General features: G+C 43.3%; 1 protein-coding gene across 1 annotated transcript; it reads right to left on the bottom strand.

Annotated features, from left to right (window-relative positions):
* Positions 1 to 1,046: 1,046 nt before the first annotated feature.
* On the bottom strand, positions 1,047 to 20,732 carry Prmt9 (protein arginine methyltransferase 9). Its single transcript, XM_032887914.1, has 8 exons — positions 20,412 to 20,732; positions 13,447 to 13,595; positions 10,635 to 10,871; positions 9,432 to 9,599; positions 7,142 to 7,244; positions 5,478 to 5,584; positions 4,024 to 4,216; positions 1,047 to 1,385 (listed from the first exon to the last, which is right to left on the bottom strand). The coding sequence occupies exons 1-8, from the start codon at positions 20,598 to 20,600 to the stop codon at positions 1,122 to 1,124; spliced, it is 1,410 nt and encodes a 469-aa protein (XP_032743805.1). The 5' UTR covers positions 20,601 to 20,732; the 3' UTR covers positions 1,047 to 1,121.
* Between the last annotated feature and the right edge of the window lie 2,084 nt (positions 20,733 to 22,816).

Below are 22,816 nucleotides of genomic sequence, written 5' to 3'. Positions count from 1 at the left end.
CGAATGCCAGCAGCAAACCACTGAACTGAGAACAGGACCCCCGTTGAAGGAATCAGAGAAAGAACTGGAAGAGCTTGAAGGGGCTCGAGACCCCATATGAACAAACAATGCCAAGCAACCAGAGCTTCCAGGGACTAAGCCACTACCTAAAGACTATTGAACATCCTAGTAAGAGCACCAGTGGAGGAAGCCACTGGGTCTGCTAAGACTGGTGATTGTTGGGGGGAGGCAGCAATGGGGAGGAGGATAGAGGAGGAACACCCATGAAGAAGGAGGGGTTGGGTTAGCTCGATGGTAGGCGCTTGCCTAGGAAGGCATAGAAGCCCTAGGTTGGTCCCCAGCTCCGAAGGAAAAAAACCAAAAAAAGGGAGGGAAGGGATTAGAGATGTTAGCCCGGAAACAGGAAGGAATAACTTTCAGAAGTATAAATAAGGAAATACTCAAGTTAAAAAATAAATAAATAATAAAAAAAATATTTGCACCTCAAAAAAAAAAAAAAGAAGCAAGATGGAGGCAGAGAAGGACGACCCAGATCTGTGTGGCCTTCAATGGCCACAGGTAGTTATGAATATCTCATAAGGGATGGATTTCTATAAGACAATTTGTCTTTTCTAGGTGGGCAGTTTATATCACTATCAATTGGTTGTGATTTTATTGTGTAGATGCTTTACGGAGTTTGATTTACTGAGAGAAGTCTGATTGATAAGTTATAAGCTTATTGAGTTTTGGTTTTGACGGGTTATTGGGAGTTGTGACTGTAACCATAGGGGTGGATGCTGGGAATGTGAACAGAGTCCGCAGTGAGAGGGAGGATTTGCAGGCGTGGCTGCTGCGGACTCAGCCTGGGCTGGAACAGGACACTCAGCTGAGATGGAAATACCCGCAGATGCCATCACGCCCACAGACCCGGCACTGGCGTCGGATGGTACAACTTTTTGGTTTTTTTTTTTTTTGAACTGGGGACGAACAGGGACATATCTCAACCCCTTAAAAGAATTTTTAAAGATTTGTTTATTTATGCATTTTAAAAATGTAAATGGATGTTTTGCCTGCATATCAGAAGAGGCCATTGGCTCCCATGGGACCATGGGTGTAGACAGTTCTAAGCTACCCTGTGGGTATCAAGTGTCCTCTGGAATAGTAGCAGTGGTCTTAACCTCATTGCCCCAGCCCCTAAACTTTGTAGTGAGACAATACTTACCTTCCAGCGCCTGTACTGGATAAACAGCCTGTTCCCAACAGGTCTCCTCACTGGGACTTGTGGACAAACTGTGCTCATCATCAAGCTGGAGAACAAACCAGACCATAATCGCGTCCAGCGTGCCTTCCTTAACAGCGTGTACACTGAGAGAGTGTGGCTTCCTAGTTGCGAGACTTTTTAACTCCTGAAAAGAAATGTAAAAAGGGTGAGAAAACAGAGGTCAGGAAAGTGGCAAGGAGCCAAAACCCTTCGACTAGTAAGCGAATGAGAGGCCTTATAAACTGTTTCCCTCAATGCCACACCACAGCCCAACTTCAAAGTGCACAGCCCTGCTCTGCAGTCAGGGAACTGCAGTGAGTCTCCTGGGCATGCAGCAGACATATACACACCGTGGATAAGACAAATCAGAGTGACGGGCTGGGTGACAAAAGTGTGTGGCAAACAACAGAGGCCTTTTATTCTGGAAAAGTATGTGTGTATACACACATATAAAGAAAAGCAAGCCAGGAATGAGGCCCTTCAACAAGTGGCCCAGGGAAAGGAGGAGACTCTTTAAAAGGTGGGATTGGGCTTCTGCACTCTGCTCTGTACTGGTTGGAAGTGTTAAATAGGCAGGCATTGTTTTTTCAACTAAAAAGCCTTTTACAGGGTGTGCAGTGTGAGGAAAATTCAAATAAAACTGTAACCATAAAAAAGGACAGCTGTAGAATACATGAAACTCAAGAGGGGATGACCAAAATGCGAACAGCTTCACTCTTTCTTTAAAAAGGGGGGAACAAGAATACCCTGGGCAGGGAATAGGAGGCAAAGTTTAGAACAGAGGCAGAAAGGAACACCCATTCAGAGCCTGCCTCACATGTGGCCCATACTTATACAGGCACCCAATTAGATAAGATGGATGAAGCAAAGAAGTGCAGGCTGATAGGAACCGGATATAGATCTCTCCTGAGAGACACAGCCAGAATACAGCAAATACATAAACCACTGAACTGAGAACAGGACCCCCGTTGAAGGAATCAGAGAAAGGACTGGAAGAGCTTAAAGGGACTTGAGACCCCATATGAACAACAATGCCAACCAACCAGAGCTTCCAGGACTAAGTCACTACCAAAAAGACTATACATGGACTGACCCTGGGCTCCAACCTCATAGGTAGCAATGAATATCCTAGTAAGAGCACCAGTGGAAGGGAAGCCCTGGTCCTGCAAGACTGAACCCCAGTGAATGGGATTGCTGCGGGAGGCGGTAATGGCAACACCATAGAGAAGGGATGGGGAGGGTTGGGGATGTTGGCCTGGAAACCGGAAAGGAATAACAATTGAAATGTAAATAAGAAATACTCAAGTTAATAAAGATAAAAAAAAAAAAAAAAAAAAAAAAAAAAAGGACAGCTGTGAGGTACATAAGTCAGAGGAGTGACCTTAAAACACAGGGCTACTCAGCACCTACAAAGGCAAACTGACGAGGACTGCACACCATTCCCAAGAAAGGCAAGTTAAAAGAAGCGACTACATTTTAAAAACCTCATGCTAAAATACCCTTCTTTCACAGCCTACACAAAAGGAGCATCAGAAATATGTACATGAATTTTCTTTCTTCAAGTCATTAGAAACATTTTTATTTAACAGTTCTCAGGCTCTTTGGGTACCTTATAAATACATCTTATCATCCACCCATACACACACACACACACACACACACACACACACACACACACACACACACACACACACACACACACACACCTGTCAGCCTTCCTCAGGCCTGTTCTGGTTCTAAAAGGCAAACTTGAGCTGCAAGTGTGCCCAGTGGTATAGAGGCTTGACTAGGAAGTGCTGGGTTCTGGTCCAATCCCTAGCATTCCCAAAACAAAAGGCCTAAATGTTCTCTGTCTCAGGAATCCTTCAGCCCTTGGTGAATTACGATTCTATTACCCTAACAGAGTGGTTCTCAGCCTTCCTAAAGCTGACACCCTCTCATACTGTGGAGACCCCTGATCATAAAATTATCTTCACTGCTACCTCATAACTGTAATTTTGCTTCTGTTATGTATCATAATACAAACATCTGTGTTATCTGATGATCTAAGGTCAGTGACCTCTGAAGGGGTCTTTCGACAACAAGGGGTAATGACCCACAGGTTGAAAACCACTGCCCTAACAACTTGATTTAAATTTATATTCTTAGGTTTAGATTACTGTTCATTTCATTAACTTGAGAAGATAGGATATCAAAGAGAAAAACAAAGATCTAGGCTGGAGCGTTTGTCCCTGTGCTTACACACATAAGAAGCTGGCAGAAGTTCTTACATTATTTCTGAGTAGCTCACACATTATTTCTACTGCTGTAGTGCACGCTCTCGTAAAGCACAAAGCACAGCATGTACTCTTTTTTTTTTTTTTTTCCTTTTCTTTTTTTCGGAGCTGGGGACCAAACCCAGGGCCTTGTGCTTGCTAGGCAAGCGCTCTACCACTGAGCTAAATCCCCAACCCTACAGCATGTACTCTTAACGAACCCTAGGGAGCTTTCCCCTTACATTGAAAAAGAATACTTTCCAAAGGGAATCTTAATTTGCTGCTAATCATTTCTTCATAAGTAAAACCTCATGTACATTCAGAAAGTAAGGAATAGCCAGGCAGTAGTGGCAGTGGCGGTGCCCACCTCTGATCACAGTGCTCTGGGAGGCAGAGGCAGGTGGATATCAGAGTTGGAGGCCAGCCTGGTCTACGGAGTTCCAGGACAGCAGGGGATACACAGAGAAACCACGTCTGGGGGGAAAAAAGGCTAACAACAATGGTAAGAAGAAAACGTGTTGTTTTTACCTGGAGATTATTGAAATCAACTTTCATAATCTGAAAGCATTCTGTCAAAGGCCGGTATCCTCCAGGGATTCCACTCATCTTTTCCGTTGTGTATGGTTCAACCGTTTCTTCAGGATCTACAGAGGCATAGGCTGGGCTCTGAAATCTCACATTTGTTGGTAAATGTATACCAGCTATGTCCTTAGCACTAACCCTAGTAAGAGTTGAAAGAGAAGATAAGGTGTAACACAGGTTTTTTTAAGTTACCATGTATCATTGTCTAGTAGTTGAGAAACTGTAAACATAAGAATGAAATAAGACCTCATGGCCACAGATATCTCACATGAAGAAAAAATTGATAAATATTCCATATTAAAATTAACAATGTTGCGGGACGGAGAGATGGTTAGTGGTTAAGCGCCCTTGCATTCTTGCACAGCCCCTGAGTTCAGGGGTGTCCCAGCACACACGTCAGATGTCTTACAACTACCCTCAACTCCAGCAACACCCTCTTATGGCTGACACAAACTCCACATACACATGGCACACACACAAACACACATGCAGAAAAGTAAGATTTTAAAACTTTTAAAAGGGAAAGTATTTACAGAACATATATTCAACGAATGACTCATATTCACATTCAAAAAATGTGCTTTTGGATTCTGGCACGTTAACAGGGGACAAGCAAGAACTGACAAAGCACTTAGGTCCTTCACCAGAGGGGAGAAGATAACCGAGTAAAATATGAATCTGAGAGAGCGTCAAAGCAGTGAGGTGAGAGCCACACCACACACTCCACAAGACAGCACAGTCGGAAGCAGGCCTGCCTGAGGAGAGTTCTGGCCCACACGACTGTATTCATTGGCGTTCTTTAACGAGCTAAATTACCACACAGAGACATTTATACAGAGACTGAGAGTCAACCAGTACATCCTCATTCAACCAACTTGGTAACTGAGGCTCCTCTGTCTGATTGGTGTCTGAGCCTCCCAACCTCAAAACATTTTTACTATCACCTGTAACATTCAACAAAAAGATCAATGAACGATTCTCAGCAATCATGAGCAGTAGCTATTTACTGAGAACCCGTTCAGGGTGGTTTTTATTTCTTTCTTTTATCCTCGGTACTTCTAAACTATTTTTATGTTACCTTTACACAGGAAGCAGACATCTTTAAAAGATTTAAAACTGCATTCTGCCCAATCACTGCATTTATGAAATTACCAAGAAAAACAGTACTAAAATTTATTTTCACATTGGAAATCCTTACTTGAATGTCAACTAAAAATCAATCTGAACTTAAATATTTTTCTATATAAACCTCTCACAGAGTAAGCGGAATGAAAATTTTGTTTAGAAAAAACTGGCTATGATCCTGGAATTTTACTTAAAATAAGTAAGTCTAAGCTCCACGCTAAGGGGTCCACCTACCTCTGCCCCGCTCACACCCGAGCGCTCTCCTAACCACTCACCTGTGATGCCTTCGGATCTCTGCACACTCCACTGCCATCCCGAATATAACAGCACTGGCCGGTATCACTTTCCCATACTTCCCGCAACTTCCATTTTCACCTTTGGTCTGAAAAATATAACAAAGTCACAACATTACATATACAAATAATTGTGTGTGTGTATATACATATATGTATATATACATATTTATATACATACTAAGAAATTTCTCATTTAAAATTTCACTTTTGAGTGTTATGTGTAATACATAAAAATATGTGTAACTTAGTATTTAGAATACAAGTACAAAGAGTGGTGTGTAAAGCTATGTCACTGTAGAATACAATTTAATTATTAAAGAAAAAAAAATGGGAGCCTAGCAGTGATGGCACCTGCCTTTAGTCCCAGCACTCGGGAGGCAGAGGCTGAAGAATGTCTGAGTTCAAGGCCAGCCTGGTCTACAGAGAGAAACTGTGTCTTGAAAAACTAAAATGAAAAAAGATAAAAGCAGTGGCTACTGTAGCAGAGGACCTGGTTCAGTTCCCAGCATCCACAAGCAGCTAGTGATCCTCTCTAGTGCCAGTCACACAGGACGTGATGCCTTCTTCTGATTTGTGACGGACACACACACGTCTACTAACTATACACACACATCCAAAGGGCACACACATCCAACAGGTATACACATATGGGACAGGCACATACACGTACAGGCATACACACATTCAACAGGCACACACACGTGTGACAGACACACACATCTAAAAGTTACGCATACACAGGCATACACACACATGCGACAGGTACACATGTATACAAGAGAAATGCTTAAATACATAAAATAAAAATACATCTTTAGACATAGAAAGAATAAAATCAGGCTTGGAATATGGCCCAGGAGCAGAGTGCTAGCATGTATAAGGTACCAAGTTCAACTCCTAGCATGAGAAAAAAAAAGAAAGAAAATATCAAAGTCATCATTATTTACTTGAAAAATAAACTTTCCTATATTAAATACATACCATCCTCTACAAAGATGTTTTTTACTAAAGCTCCTTAATATATATACAATGTATATAATAAATTAACTGTAATATACATATGACCTGTGGGCTACAGTGGAGGAGTTGTGTGCTCTCTAGTAGCCTGAATTACTGAGTACCTTAAAAGATTACTGAACTAACATTACTACCTTCTTTTCTAGAGATCTGCCAAAATCCCAGGCATAGACAGCTGTGAGATTCAAAGTTCTTCCCTCTTCTACTCAAAAATGTTGGTGAGTCCTCCACAAACAAGCTCTTACTGGACTTCCTTCCAGTAGAATCCTTACCTGTAACCTTACTGCTACAGGCAATACACACTGTGGTACATTGTTGCCAATGCTTTTTCTTGTGTTTCCAGTGGAATTCTTACCTGTAACCTTACTGCTACAGGCAATACACACTGTGGTACATTGTTGCCAATGCTTTTTCTTGTGCTTCCAGTAGAATTCTTATCTGTAACCTTACTGCTACAGGCAATACACACTGTGTTACATTGTTGCCAATGCTTTTTCTTGTGTTTCTTTCCATGTATACAGCTGTACTCTGACATCTTTTTTCTGTCTGCAAACATTCTAGGGGCTCCATATGCCTCTTAACGTAATGACTTTTTAATGAAATGTAAGTGGTTTTGTGCTGCTTACCTGTGGTTGCAGAAGTAAATGCTCCCATGCATGAATTAAACTCTCCACAATTCCTTCTCCAAACACACCTGCATCGACAGTTTCTGTTACAACTAGGGACACTCTATAGAATGATGTTTAAAGATATATGTAAGTAAACTGACATGCTGTCTCTATAAAGCTGTCAAAGCTGCGAGAAGAGGGCAAACGTGTTAGAGGAAACCTTTGACATTGTCTCATACATTTTATTTTACTATCCTCTGCTGCATCCTGAGATGCCCCTTGGGTACCTCTCTTGTTCATTAGTTCCTTTCCCTTGCTCAAGGCACAGACTTTGTGCACAGCCTTAAGAGTAATTGGCACCCACATCTTTCCTGGTCCCTGCCTGAACAGTAAACAGTTAGCTTCTAACTCTAACACAATGCAAGTGTTTGTCTCCTAGCCTGGAATCGTGTTTATATCTGTAATCCCAGAACTTGGCACATGGAGGCAAGATGATCAGGTAGAAGTTAAAGGGCATCTTTGATTACACACTGAAACCCTGCATTAAAAAGCGAAAACAAATCAGGCAGGGAACACATCCACAAACTCTCTACTGTCAATGATCCTTCCTTCTCAAAGTTAATTCTTTTTCTTTTTTGTTTTTTATTTTGTTTTGTTTTGCTGAGACAGGGTTTCTCTGTGTAGCTCTGGCTGTCATGGAAGTAGACCAGGCTGGCCTCAATCTCACAGAGATCCTGATCACAGTGAGATGCAGATACAAACACAGGGGTTCTAAGACGGTGCATAGAGCAGTCGAAGAACACACCCCGAGGCACTCGTCTATGGGCACTTTCAAACTTTCCTTCGGGTCAAGAACAATAATGATGTCTGCAGGGGTGAACTGCTCACGTTGTAAACGGCTACTTACCACTACTGACCTATAGGAAGTCTATCTACTTTAATGAACAAAACCGCATGAGTTTAGCCATATGTGGTGGTGTACACTGTTAGTCCCAGCACTTGGGAGGCAGAGGCAAGTGGATCTCTGAGTTGGAGACTAGCCTGGTCTACAAAGTGAGTTCCAGGACAGTCAGGGATACATGGAAAAACCCTATCTCAAAAAAAACAAAACACACAAAAAGACATGCTAAAGAAGTGTTTCTTGGGGTTGGGGATTTAGCTCAGTGGTAGAGCGCTTGCCTAGGAAGCGCAAGGCCCTGGGTTCGGTCCCCAGCTCCGAAAAAAAAAAAAGAAAAAAAAAAAGAAAAAGAAGTGTTTCTCACTATCAATTTTTCTTGAGTTCTGAAGTACTTTTTAAAGCATGTTATTATAAAAAACTGTATTTTATTAAACTAAGTGATAACCGTATCTTCAGAAAACAAGGACTATTGCAGTAATTATCAAAAATGGAACCTTTTATCCCTTTTAATGTCAGCCACAAGGCATCTGCAGGATATCTTCATCTCAGTGGTGGCCAATTCCAGTGTGGCACCATGCCACATTACCTCTAGCTGTCCTCCAGCCCAGCAGTCTCTTGACCCCCATTGCTAGCTACCCTCTCCTGGCTGTCTCTCTGCCAGCCAGGAACTCTCTGGTCCCAGCTACCCAGTATAATCAGGACACTAGAGGGTCAGCATGGGCTGGCCTATCACGGCTCCCTGTCTCTGCCCACTCTCCCAGGAACTGCCCCCTGGTAGTTAAAGTACAAAAATTCCAACAACTTGTTAAAATCGACTCAATAAGCTGAATTTAGCAATCAGATTTATAAGTTAAATTCTCAATCTACACGATAAACTCACAACCACCTAGATAAACCATCCACCTAGATAAGATAAATTGACCTATACAAATCCATCCCAGAAGAAATATTCATAGGGCTGGAGAGATGGCTCAGTGGTTAAGAGCACTGATTGCTCTTCCCAAGGTCCTGAGTTCAAATCCCAGGAACTACATGGTGGCTCACAACCATCTATAATGGGATCTGATGCCCTCTTCTGGTGTGTCTGAAGACAGCAACACTGTACTCATATACATAAAAATAAATTTAAAAAGAAAAAGAAATATTCATAATTGCCTATGGCCATTTAGGGCCACCGAGATCTGGGTGGTCCTTCTCTCCATTTTGGTTCTTCCCCTCTTTCCTCTTCTCTCCTGCCTTACATAAACTCTGTCCCTGCCTTACTTCTTATTGTCCAATCGTGGGCCTTGACCTAACCTGTGCCAGCCCTCAGCTGCATATTGACATGAACCTACAGTGGACTGTTAGCACCTTTGCTAATGTGAGAAGCTGGAAACGTATCGTAGTGTTTTGAGTGCATTGTAAACACACCTTTCAGGAATGTGCTTTGGTATTTCTAGATCAAGTGACTTCATATGCAGGAGCCTGATCCCATCCTCCATCTTGTTTGCAGCCACGACGTCACAAGCGAGCTCATACATGGTCTTGGATAACTCACAGGCGTATACTGAGTGTGCACCAGCTTTTTTGGCAAACATGCTACAAAAGAAGAAAAGTTCATTGTATCTTTTTCCAACCTTAATAAAATTATGATGCTTCAAACATGGGATCTTCCTTCCATTCTTTAATGTAACCATTATTTGTTCTGCATTTAAAAAAATGAGGACTAGCAAGATGGCTAACAGGTAAAAGCATTTGCACATGAGTCTGGCAACCCAAGTTCAATCCCTGAAACTCTGCAGAAGGCAAAAAGACTGAAAAGTTAACCTCTGACTTCCATGTGCACACTATGGTACACAGACTCCCATGTGCATGTGCACGTGTGTGCTCACGCATGCACGTATGCACACACGCGCACACACACACACACACACACACACAGTAATTAAAATAAGATCAAGCATGTTGGTGTACACCTTTAATCCCAGCACTTGAGAGGCAGATTTATCTCCGTGAGCTCCAGACCAGCCTGGTCTACACAGGGGTACTCAGAGAAACTCTGTCTCAAAATAATAATGATCGTGGTGGTGGTGGTGGTGGTGGTGGGGGTGGTGGTGGTGGTGGTAGTGGTGGTGGTGGTGGTGGTGATGATGATGATGGACTAGTATGCTTGTTAAAAAACTAATCGTTCAATAATAATGGCATCCACTTTGTTTTGTTTTGCCTTTGGCTTTTGAGACAGGTCTCTCTACATAGCACTGGCTGTCCTAGAACTCATTATGTAGACCAAACTGGCCTCAAACTCAGAGATGCTCCTGCCTCTGCTTCTCCAATGCTGGGATTAAAGACGTGTGCCACCACGCCCGGATCAGCGCGCACACATTTAGAATATGACTGGCAATGAGTTGCTTAATAGGATTTCCTGAATTTTAATATAAAAATATCTTCATCTCATTATTCAGATTTTCAATAATCCTGAGCATTTCTTAGTTTACTTGAACTTTTGATAAGTAAAATCATAGTTAAAAAGTACAATACTAAAAGATGTATCAATAACCCTAAAACACTGTGAGAAACAACTGCTATTTTTATATACTAATGTAAATATAGTAGAAAATCATAACTACAACAGACCTCAGTATCCCAGTGCCGGCGCCAATGTCCAGCACTGTTTTGGAGCCCAACTGCACTGCCTTCTGGATCGCCGCGTTATAAATCTCATTTCTCTTGGTGTCATTAAGCATGATGAAGTGCCAGCGCTCTACCAACCAGTTTGCCACGCGATAGAAGTTCTCCTTTGCATCGTTGAAATCAGGGTTTAGCTTCACTGCTTTATGAAAATACCCAGCTGCCTCATCTCGAAAGCCCATTCTAGAGGGGGGAAAAGACAGAGGACATTAACTCTATGTGACCAGCTACAGTGCCTCTGTCCCTGCACTAACCCAGCCTGAGACTCCTTCATCACTGCCCAGAGCAGTCTCTCTACCTCCTCTGCAAAACCAACTTTCTGTGAGGACGGCCCTCTCCTGACTTCTCTTCTGAGTTTCTACCTATGCATCTCAGATGTCCTAGCAGTGGGAGTGGGCACTAAGGATGAATGAATTTGTACTAAACTGAATACGAGCAGATAAAGAGTAAAAGACAAAGGCGAATACCACCAAGTCATCTGAACGGTGCTTTTCCAAACCGTCATGAAGTTCTCCCTGTCACAGTTTGCAATAGTTCATTGTAGGCAGACTGCACTGTTCACAACTATTACGTACCTTTGGCCAGCATCCATGCTAGAGAAACTTAGACTATTCATCCTGGGCATGGGTAAGACAAATGGAACCAACTAACAAAACAGTGCTATATTACATTGTAGACATTCACAATTTAGTCTAAAATTAAAGCATTTAAGGTCAGTACATGTTATTCTTTATTGCCCTGAAGGTAGAAATATCTTGTTTATATGCTGGGTACTCATAGCAGAAAATGCATGGTATTGATGTAAAAAGCTTCCCCATGATGAACCCAAGTACTGCTCAATTAATTGACTTTAATTAATTCCTAGAACTCTAGAGGCAGCATATACACCTGTCCCCAGAGCCCTGGCCCTGCACAGTCCTCTAAGTCAAGTAAGAGGCCCTTGCGAGGAAGAAATAAAACTACAAGGTCGATTACTAACAGCTAATAGACTTTAGATATATTGCAGAAGAGCATCACAAGAAGGGACATATGAAATGATGGCCACTTATTAGATCCCTCACAAGTGAAATCTGGCAGAAGCAGGCTCTTTCCCCATTACTTTAAAGTGTTCTAATTCAAAAGCAGTGCTCAGCTTTCACTGTAGTTCCTGGGGTTGCTTGGAAATGAAGAGTTCACACGGCAGGGCAGACTGGTGTGTGTTCAGAGGCCTACTTACAAGGCTGGCCTCTGACTAACTGACAAACAATTCAACGAGCCTCAATGTTGATATGAGTCATGTGATTATGCTGGAAACGGCTTCTACTCTGGAGTCTAGAACTTGGGTATGCACCACACGGAGGGGGCGGTGCCTGTGTACACAACCACCATAAAACCCTGTGTAGTAGGCATCAAAGGAGCTTCCCAGACTGCAAGTCTGCACCTTCCTGCTGAGGCAGGAACTCCACTGTGACCTGGAGAGGCCCTGAGGGGACTGCTCTTGGGTTCCTTGTGATTTGGCCAGTGTTCCCTTTCCCCTTTGCTAGTTTTGTTTCCCAGTCAAACTAAGACAGCCAGCTACTGACAAACTTACTCATTTTGTCTCCCATGTGAAAAACTTATCTGGTCATTTACATTTCCCACCAATCACTGCAAGGTGCGGAGACACTGCAGGAGAAGAGTTTTGCTTTCTAGTTCCATGACACTCAGGGCTTACCCAGTACCACACTCCCTGTGTGCATGGGAGACACCAGCAGTGTGGCCAATAATGGGCAATTTACCTAGAACTCGTCTAGTGGAGAGCTCACGCTATGCTCCAAATTTATACTTCCCCACTAGGCTTTCTCTGAAACCCCAAAAGGAAAAATTCTAGTATGGTCCAAAGAACAGATTCACCAGTTTTCTGTCAAGGCATACAGTGGTTCACAGATGCCTTGAACCACTGTTGTGCCTTTTCAAACAAGGACTGGATCTGAAGCCAGTGAGAAAAACTCTTTCTTGAATACTTCCTCAGTGCTAGGGAAGTGACTCATAAAATATATTCTAAATTTGCTGTGGGCTGACAAGACGGCTCAGCAAGTAAGGGTTCTTGCCCTTACTTCAATCCCCAAGACCTACTTGATGGAAGGAGAGAACTCCCAGAAGTTGTCCTCTGACATCCACATGCTCATGATGGCACAGGTACTCACATGTATGTACAAATGTTCACACATATCCATACACATATACCCACATGTGCACACACAGAATAAACCAATTTTAGAATTGCTCTTTTTACTATTTATTACATATTTACTCTTCCTATATTCTTTTCAGCTCCCTTATTACTAGCTAATCACTCATCATTGCTCCAATCCTGTTATAGTTAATTACTTACATTTCCCTATTCAAATTATTGAGTCTACAAACAAACATAGTGGTATATATGCAGTCTGTGGCTAAAACATGACATAAGCCCACGAGTTCCAGACTGGACTGAGCTGGTGGTAGCACTCTACTCAAAACCAAACACAGTGGGCCTGGAGAGATGCCTCAAAGGTTAATAGCACAGACTGCTCTTCTAGAGGTCCTGAGTTCAAATCCCAGCAACTACACTGTGGCTTACAACCATCTGTAATGGGATCTGATGCCCTCTTCTGGTGTGTCTGAAGACAGCTACAGTGTACTCACATATAATAAATAGATAAATCTTTAAAAAAAAAACCTAACAAAGTAAGTTAATGCATGCTTTATCTTTGCTTTGGCTGCTAAAGAACAATCCTTTAATAGTGAAGTCACAAACCTGAACAGATGCTCTCCCATACTGTTGCAAATCACTTCATCATCAGGAAACAGCTCTAAGGCCTGCTCGTAGCAACCAAGTAAGTCTTGTATTCGATTCAGTGCATGAAGCTCTTCAGCCCACTTGAAAAGTGTATACTGGAAAGTTTCCTTTATAAACAAGAAAAAAGGACAAATCAGTAAGCGAGAATTAGAAACACACAACTCTAGCTGAAGACTCCAGCAAGTGGAACTGTGGTTGAAATGCATGATGGCCTCCAACTGCTAACTTTTAGTAAGTATTGTTCACCAAACATGGTCTGAGTAAGAATGGCCCCCACAGGCTTGCTTAGTCACCAGGGAATGGCATAAACTAAAAGATTAGAAGAACCAGATGAGGCCTTGTTGAAGGGAATATGTAGCTGGGGGTGGGCTTTGAGGCTTTTCAAAAGTCCAAGCTAGGCCCAGAGTTTGATAGTCTCTCACACTACCCCCCTCTCCTCCCTGCCTTCCTGTAGCTCTTGATCTGCCATGATGAGAATGGACTAAACCCTCTGAAACTGTAAGCAAGCCTTCAATTAAATGATTTCCTGTTCTAAGAGCTGCCTTGGTCATGTAATTCTTCACAGTGATGGAACAGTGACTAAGACACCAAATAAGCCATACCAAAAGGTAGTAATACATAGAATTGGGCAGCATGATCTTTCTACGCACATCTATTCCTCACTGCCTCTCTCCTGCCTTTGTTTCTTTGCAGCAGCCGTGTCAGGAGTGTGTCCTCAACCCCCTTGCTCATCTCCAATGCACTATCGTCCATGTGCTAATGATGCACCTGGTACACATCATCTTATTAAGACCTTGTTTTCTGGTCCTCAGACTCTGCCTATCTCCACTGTCATGCACTGGATGTCCAGTCATCTCATCCATCAATGTGCAAAGAACCAGGACTGAAACTCAAAGATGAACATCAATTTTGCTCCTATCCTCACAGAATTCTGTAGGCAAAAATTTAAAGATCTTTAAAAGTTCCCTAAGGAGATGCAAAGGTATCATTCAATCTCAAACCACAAAGTCACTATTTATAGCTACCCTATTATGTAACAGTTTCCTCTCAGAATGTCCTACACGGACACTCCTTAAAACAGAAGGTAAACAAATTAAGATAGCTTCAGGAAACCCCTGAAACCTGTAACATTCACTAGGCCCCTCCCTTCCAAGAATAAACAATAAAGGCTACAGAAGTCACTTAGACAAGCAAACCTGCAAGGAAGATAGGACATCAGGATAGCTGCCTGAAAGAAGTTTAGACCAACTGAATCACTTGGAAAGGACCCTCTCCAACCTGTTGAGCTGCCTGCAGACTGTGCACTGTGCTCCAAACTCTCAGCTCTTGTGAGCTGCCGCCCAGGCTGTAGTGGCCTTTGACCATATAGCTGTCTTTAAGTCATTTTTGTTCCTGTAAGTAACCCAATAAAACTCAAAGACCTACCTGGTCTTTGGTGGTATCCATATTTGAGACTGTCATGGGATCCCTACCTGAAGTGAGTAGACGTGTGCTGCGTCCCATGTTTTGTCACCATCTTTAAATTTGCCACTTACTGACAATCCATACTGTTACAGCCCAACCTGACCCTGACAGTCATTTGGCGGTGTGCAGCAAATGCCTTCTCACTGTCAACCTGGCTCTGGTCTCATCTTCCTCCAGCTGTTTTCCATGATACTGCACTTTGGAAAGAAGGCAGACTTACACATTCCAATTTTCGAGTCAACAAACTTTACACGTAAGAGTTAATACCTGAAACTGAATTATAACAGTCTGCTAGAAAGACAAGGACAATGAAGGAGATCCATTGTCTAGATATCTAGATATTACATGACTGGTTCAAGAGTTGTAATGATTAGTATTGGGAACTAGGGATATTGCTCAGTGGTTGAGGACTTTCCTAGGATATTTAAGGCCCTGGGTTGGGTCCCTGGTAACAATAAAAATAAGCAAATAAAAAACAAAACAAAACAAAAACACAGCTAAGGTGCTACTGAGATGGTTCAGCAGTTACGAGCACTGCTGCTCTTAACAGCTCACAAATGGTTATATTTCCAGTTCCAAGGAATCCAGTCCCCTCTTCTGATCTCCAAGACACCTGCACACAATGACAAATTTTATATATATATATATATATATATATATATATATATATATATATATACACACACACACACACACACATAGATACATACATAATACATACACACATACATACATATATACATATACACATCATAGATTTAGGCAATACTCATACATACTATGGAATGGCCAAACAATAAGCAGCCCAACTAGAAACACATCCTATGGGCAATTACCAATCCCTGACACTGCTAATACTCTGCTATACTTGCAGACAGGAGCTGTCCTCTTAGAGGCTCCATCCAGCACATGCTGAAACCCACAGCCAAACACTGGATGGAGCTTGGGAACTCTTATGGAAGAGTTAGGGGAAGAATTGAGGGCCCCAACGGGGATAGGAATCCCACAAGAAGACCAACAGAGTCAACTAACCTGGACCCTTGGAGCTCTCAAAGACTGAACCACCAACCAAAGAGCAAACATGGACTGGACCTAGGCCTCCCTGCACACATGTAGCAGATATGCAGTTGGGTCTTCATGTGGGTCCTGAACAACTGAAGCAGGAGCTCTCCCTGAAACTGTTGCCTGTCTGTGGAACCCGTGCCCCTAACTCGACTGTCTTGTCTGGCCTCAGTGGGAGAAGTACCTAGCTCTGCAGACACTGGATGTGCCAGGAAGTAGAGATATCCAGGGGGAGCCTCCATTTTCTCAGAGAGGAGGCGGGAGGAGGAAGACTGTGGGAGGGAGGGCTGGGAGGAGGAGTGATTAGGATATAAAGTGAATAAAAAATGTTTTTAAAACAAAAGTTAAAGTGGTTTAATGCAACTGAAGTGTGGATAATAGGTAGCAAAGAGAGTATCAGGAGAGCAAATTTCTGCAAATGAGGCTTTTACAAAGAAATATGAACTTTGTTTCATGTAAAACCAAGTCAGTTTCTAAGCCATACTAAATGCTGGCCATTACCAGTTTGTTTTAATAAATAATTAGGATAGAGACTTATACAATCCCTGTGACCCTGTTGGCTCTACCTCCCAGGTGCTGGGATTACACGTATATACTGCTACACTAGGTTTAGACCTTACATGTTAGGCACAAGTCTTACTGAGCTACTTCTCCAGCCATACACTCTAGTTTTACACATTTTTTTTTTTCTGTGCTGTGAGTGGAAGCCAGAGCTTCATACTCAGGGCTACTCTATAGAAAGCTGTTCTACTGGCCTTTCCTCCCAGCCAAACCACTGACATCTTAAGGGGTGTTTAAAGATCACAGCAGATGGACTTGTTAACTATTTAAATGCCTTTCAGAAAGGCAGGCGAGGTCATGAGAACCTCACCTGAGGATTCTGCTGCTCCACACCACCTGCTATATGCAACACTGTCCTAACTGCATGGCCTCAGGGATAGTCTAAAGCAGTGGTTCTCAACCTTCCTAATGCTGGGGCCCTTTAATACAGTTTATCTTAGTCATGGTTTCCATTGCTGTGAAGAGACACCGTGACTAAAGTAACTCTTATAAAGGCAAACATTTAATTGGGGCTGGCTTACAAGTTCAGAGGTTTAGTCCACTGTCATCACAGTGAGAAGCAGGCAACATCCAGGCAGGCATGGTGCTAGAGGAGCCAAGAGTTCTACATCCTGATCTGCAGGGAGCCAGAAGGGGACTCTCTTCCACAGGCAGACAGGAAGAGGGCCTCTTCCACACTGGCCAGAGCTTGAGCACAGGACCTCAAAACCCACCCCCACATTGACTCACTTCCTCCAAGGCCACACCTCCTATCAGTGCTACTTCCATGGGCCAAGCATATTCAAACCACCACATACCACTCCCTTGGCCTGCATAGGCTTGTTCAAACGTGAGTCTATGGAAACCATACCTAGCCATAGCATAATGCAAAATACATTTAGAACAACTTCAAAAGTCCCCATAGTCTACCACAGTCTCAACAATCTTTAAAAGGCCAAAGTTCAAAGTATCTTCTGAGATTCACATAGTCTCTTAACTATAAAATCACCTATAAAATCAAAAAGCAGATCACACACTTCCAATATCACAGGATATACATTACCATTCCAAATAGTGAGGAAATGCTGGATCAAAACAAGACAGGAAACCAGCTGGGCAAACTGCAAACTCTGCATCTCCATGTCTGATATAAAAGCATTCTTCAGATCTCAAACTCCTTTCTGCTTCATTGACTGCAACAAAATTCTTTTTCTTTTGGGTGGTTCCACTCCCTGTTAGCAGCTTCCCTCAGCAGGTATCCATGGCTCTGGCATCATCTTGGGGTCTCCAAGGCAATTTCAATTTCACAGCTTCTTGTTCCAATGTCTGAGACTCACACATGTGTGGAGTGACTCCTCCAAAGGGTCACTTCTCCAGCTTTGGATCACTTCTCCAGCTTTGACATCTGTAGAACTCTAGGTTCTGGTGGATACACTCCTGCTGCTGCTGTTCTTGGTGGTCATCCACGGTACTGGCAACTCCAATACACTGGGGTCTTCTGCCACAACTAGGCTTCACCAATAGCCTCTCATAGGCTCTCTTCATGGTGCCAAGACTCAACTTCTTTGCACGATCCTGGGCCATCAGCTGCAGCTGAGGCTGCACCTTCACCAATGGCCTTCCCCTGGCCTCTCACAATGCCCAGCCTCAGCTGCTCTCCCTGACCCCTTCATATCTTCAAAACCAGTACAACCTAGGTGATTCTTATATATTACCAAGTCCAGCTACTGCACGAGGTACAACCTTGGCTATCTCTGGAACACAGCTTCTTTGTGATCTCAGAAAACAGCTTGCAGTTTTCAGTGATTACCTCAGTGATGCTGCTATAGGCTTAGATTTTTCAAAACCTACTTAAATGTGGGTTCTTTAACGCTTCAACCTCGTTTCTAGCTCACCAACACCAGAGGTAGGGGAAAGGGGAGGATAATAGGAAACAGCAGTTCTTTGAGGAGATTCCAATTTCCGTTGTCTGCCGTCCAGTCCACTTGACAAACACCAAACACGAACAAGCAGTAACAGTTCGATCCAGAAGAAACCGTGAGGCTCTGCCAATCAGCAGGAGTCCACGGAAGCAGCAAGAAGCCACCGAATATCACGAGAAGTTCTTTGGTGGGATACTCTTTATGAAGTCATGACAAGCCACACAGAGCACGGCGAATCAAAGCAAGAGTTTTCGTCACACTGTCTGTGTGGTCACATTTATATTCTTTCTAATCATCACGTGTCTTTTCACATGTCTGCTTCAGCAAAACATCCCCTCTCCTATGTCTGCTTCAGCAAACTATCCCATGACATAATCGAGTCCCCAAAGAAACCACAAATTTCCACTTCACTAGTCTCTTCTGAATCATCGCAAATGTCTTTGCTCCAGCTAACCAGCATCAATTGTCCCAGTTACCCCTTCTACTCTTGACTATAAAGCTATCATCCCTGCTCGGTAACGACTTCCTAGTGCAGCATTTTGAAATAGGGGCACGCATCCTCCAGTAAATAACCCCTCATCTGCCCTCTGTACGTAAACCCAACGTGCTCATTACTTCCTCCAGAGACCTGTTGGTTGTTGGAATTCTAGGAGTTAAGGCAGGTACAGCTTATGTATTCCCCTGGATAACAATTTTACCAACATAAGCACTCTACACTCACAGTCAAACTTTATATGTATTTTTAACACACACTGTTTTTCTTGTTTGTTCTCAGAAGCAGCGGCTAGAATTGTGTTGGTCCACTATGGTAATTTCTCTCCCAGTGAAATGTGCTGATTCAAACCAGATTAGATTAATCAAATGTAGGTTTATTGGGAAGCTGCTCTCGGGTGGGCAAGTTCACTGGCTCCAAGGAAGGAGGCCAGGGAAGTTGAAATGAGGATGGTGGGAAAAGGAAAGAGAGAAAGGGAGCAGGAGCAGAGAGAGGAGGAGAAGGGGGAAGGAGACCAAAGTATCTGGATTATATCGGGAAGAGCCCTCTTTGGGGAGGGGCAGCCCAATTTCTGGGCTGGAAAGTTCAGGGTTGGGCACAGGATATGCCAGGTAGAGACTAAGGGATGCTGGGAGGACCAGGAGTCCAGGTTGCTTTGAAATGTAAAATATGCACCTGAGTCCCTTGTGAGCAACCAGACACGAAATTCTACTTCTGTCTACACAGACAAACAAACTACTCAGCATACTATCATATTTCGAAATAAACCAACAGGTCCTGAAATTTCTATGAATTCCAAAAACCTAATGCTACTGACATCTACTGGGCAGAGGGCAGACCGTGCTGTGAAACAAGGAAGCTGCAGGACAGTCTGGTGCAAAATGTCAACAGCGTCAGATTGAGAAATTCTGGACTAAACAAAGCAAGACTGTCCACAGCTTAAAACTGAATGTGTAATTAAGTTACTTTTTGAAATTGAGATTCTAATATAAAAAATACAGCAGTTCAACAGGTTAACTGTTGGATCAACAAATATTAAGAGTCCCTTAATACTGCACACTTTATCCAACCTGAGAATACACAGCATTCCTTCTACACAGGATAATCCCTACAAGGCAGGGCTAATTTAAATTAGATACTGGACGAGAAAAAGAACTACCTAGTCTCATTCGCATTTAAAGGGCCTTTGGAATTTTAAGTGAAGTAGAAAATTTGAAACAGACGTGTGACAACTTTTGACTTTTATTACTAAAACCTGGCTGTATTGCGATGGGCTGTAGGTTGTAGGAAGCCCAGTATGGAATGACTCCCATAGGAATTAGATGCTTGAAGAGTCTCTGAGTCTGTCTGTTTCTCACACACTCACACGCACGCACGCAAACCACACACCCTGCGGTCGCTGCTCAGATCGCAGTATTGAGTACTGAGAAGGAAGGCCTCACCTTCACGTCCTCTTTGAGTTCTGGCGCCAAGCTGAGCACCAGAAGGTAATGGGCGTAGGCAGTCCCGAAGTCCTGGTCGCCCAGACAGTGCTCAGCGCTCTGCAAGGACCGTGCCACCAGCCGGTCCCGGCCGGCCGTACCTGCGCCACCCCCGGCGCTCCGGCGGGACCTGGGCCTCGAGTTCGGCATGGCTGAGTCTCTGCTCAGAAGCCCACGAAAGAGGACGCCCTCGTCCGGAAAGAGTCTCCACACCTCGCTTCCCTAGACCCGTCGCAGCAACAGGACGCGAAAAGGAGTGCGGTGCACAGAGCGGGAAGCCCCGCCTTCCCAGCGGCGGACGGAGCTGCGCACGCATCCTGCGGCGGTGCGTTGTGATGACGTCACGCTGGGGCGCGCATCGCGGCCCACTGCGTTCTGGGAGCACTAGGTTGTGAGGGCCTTCTCTTGGATAGGGTATCTTGGCGTGCTGCAACCAAAGGTTTCCACCCTCTCTCCTGCCTCCTGGAGTATGCGGCCGCGAGTTTCAGATCCTGCTCGGGTCTGGTGTGTGCGATGCTCCAGACCTTCTGGATCTCAGCGTACCAGACTCACTACTGCAAAACGAAATGAAAGCTCCTTAAATTGATCACTGTGTACTCTCTTACCTTTAAGTATTCTCACAAGACCCAGAGAGGCGGAACTGGGGATCACACTCGGTAAAGAAGAAGGTAAAGGCCATCTCTGAGAACTGCCTCAAGGTTGAATAGTGGGATGGGCACAGCCGAATGCGAATTTCCTGATATCATGTACATTAATACAGAAGACGTCAGTGTGGCCTCTAAGATAAAAATCCGAAAGTTTAAAGCAATGTATAGGAATTATAGCAAAAAAAAAGTTGTCCCCGTTTTGCAGAGATTATTGGTGTGTAGAGTGGCTGACAAGAAATGGAGGATACAGCATTTTGGATATCAAACTAAAATTCTCCAGTTCTCTCAAATCCAACCTTTATGTCTCTTCTTGCTTTCTCTTGTGTCTTATTGTCTGATCCACTCTTATAATCACGTACTTAAGTACATCCTAAGAAAGGTCTTCGAAGACAGGAACTATTCACAGTTATTTTCACATGTACAGAACAATAACTTTAATACATCTTGCACTTGATGGAAAGTACTTCTGCTCTTAGGTTTTGCTTATGTATTTTCCTAGCTCTTCATATCTCCTTATCTGGTGTTTTGTGTACTGCGCATGGTAGGACTTAACTATGCAGCATTTCTCTCTAGTGAAATGGAAACACAGAGGCAGGCCTCGACACCTAATGGGAACTGAGTAGAACATAGACATAGACTTGAGGGAAGGGTTTTCTTGTTCCAGTCTAGCCATCCTCCCTTGAGACATTCAGACAGACTCAATAAAGCTCTCTTCCTGGCTTAAGTTATAAATAAGGAAGCTCTAACTATACAATGTAATAATCTAGAAAAACATTTTACTTATATAGACATAGTCAATGTAATTCATTGTTACAATGTTACCTAGAAACATTTAGAAATTATCTGAACCTGAAAAAATGTTATTGCACCTGTAAACATTTAACCAAAGATGTATGATGTTTTTTGCATGATGTGAAAGTTAGAGGTGATATAGGCTAAGGCTGTGTAGAGAAACACAGCCCAGTCCTTTGCAGAGACTTGGGTTTGCAATATTACAGAATCTATAATCACCTGGGAGACCAACCTTTTGTCATAGTTGTGGGAGGTTAACTTGACTGCTTTAATTGGGGTAGAAAGACTTACCCACTGTGGGTAACGCCTTTCCCTGGCTGCCATCGGGACTGTGTATGTGCAGAAAGGAAACAGAGCAAAGGTGTGTCTTCATCACTCTTGGCTTCCTGATTGTGACAATGATTTGACCAGCTACTGCATACTGCTGCTGTCCCAGCTTCCCTTCAATCCCTTTCTCCCTTAAATTGCTTTTGTCAGAGTCTTTTATCACAGCAACAGGAAAAGAAACTAAGACAGGGAGTGGTGCTTGTTTAAACACTTGGTCCCTATCTGGTGGTGCTATTTAGGAAGATAGTAGAGTTTCAGGAAAGGAATTGGGTCACTAAAACCCAGCCTTGGAGGTTAATAGGCTTGTCCTTCTTCTTCTTGACAGTTCAATGAGATCAGCTGTCTCAGGTTCTTGCCACCCCACCTTCCTTACTATCAAGGATTGTGTTCCCTACAACTGTACTCAGAAACAAACCCTGGTGATGGTTTGAATATGCTTAGCCCAGGAAGTGGGGAAGTGGCACTATTAGGAGGTATGGCCTCCTTGGAGTGGGTGTGGCCTTGCTGAAGCGTGTCATTGTGGGTATGGGCTTTAAGATCTTCAGCCTAGCTCCCTGGAAGTCAGTATTTACCTGTTTGTCTTTGGAAAAAGATGTAGAA

This window comes from Rattus rattus, chromosome 17 (genome assembly GCF_011064425.1).
Source record: "Rattus rattus isolate New Zealand chromosome 17, Rrattus_CSIRO_v1, whole genome shotgun sequence".
NCBI classification, from domain to species: domain Eukaryota; kingdom Metazoa; phylum Chordata; class Mammalia; order Rodentia; family Muridae; genus Rattus; species Rattus rattus.
The sequence above is the reverse complement of the archived record's forward strand: the minus strand, read 5'-3'. Positions and strand labels throughout refer to the sequence as shown.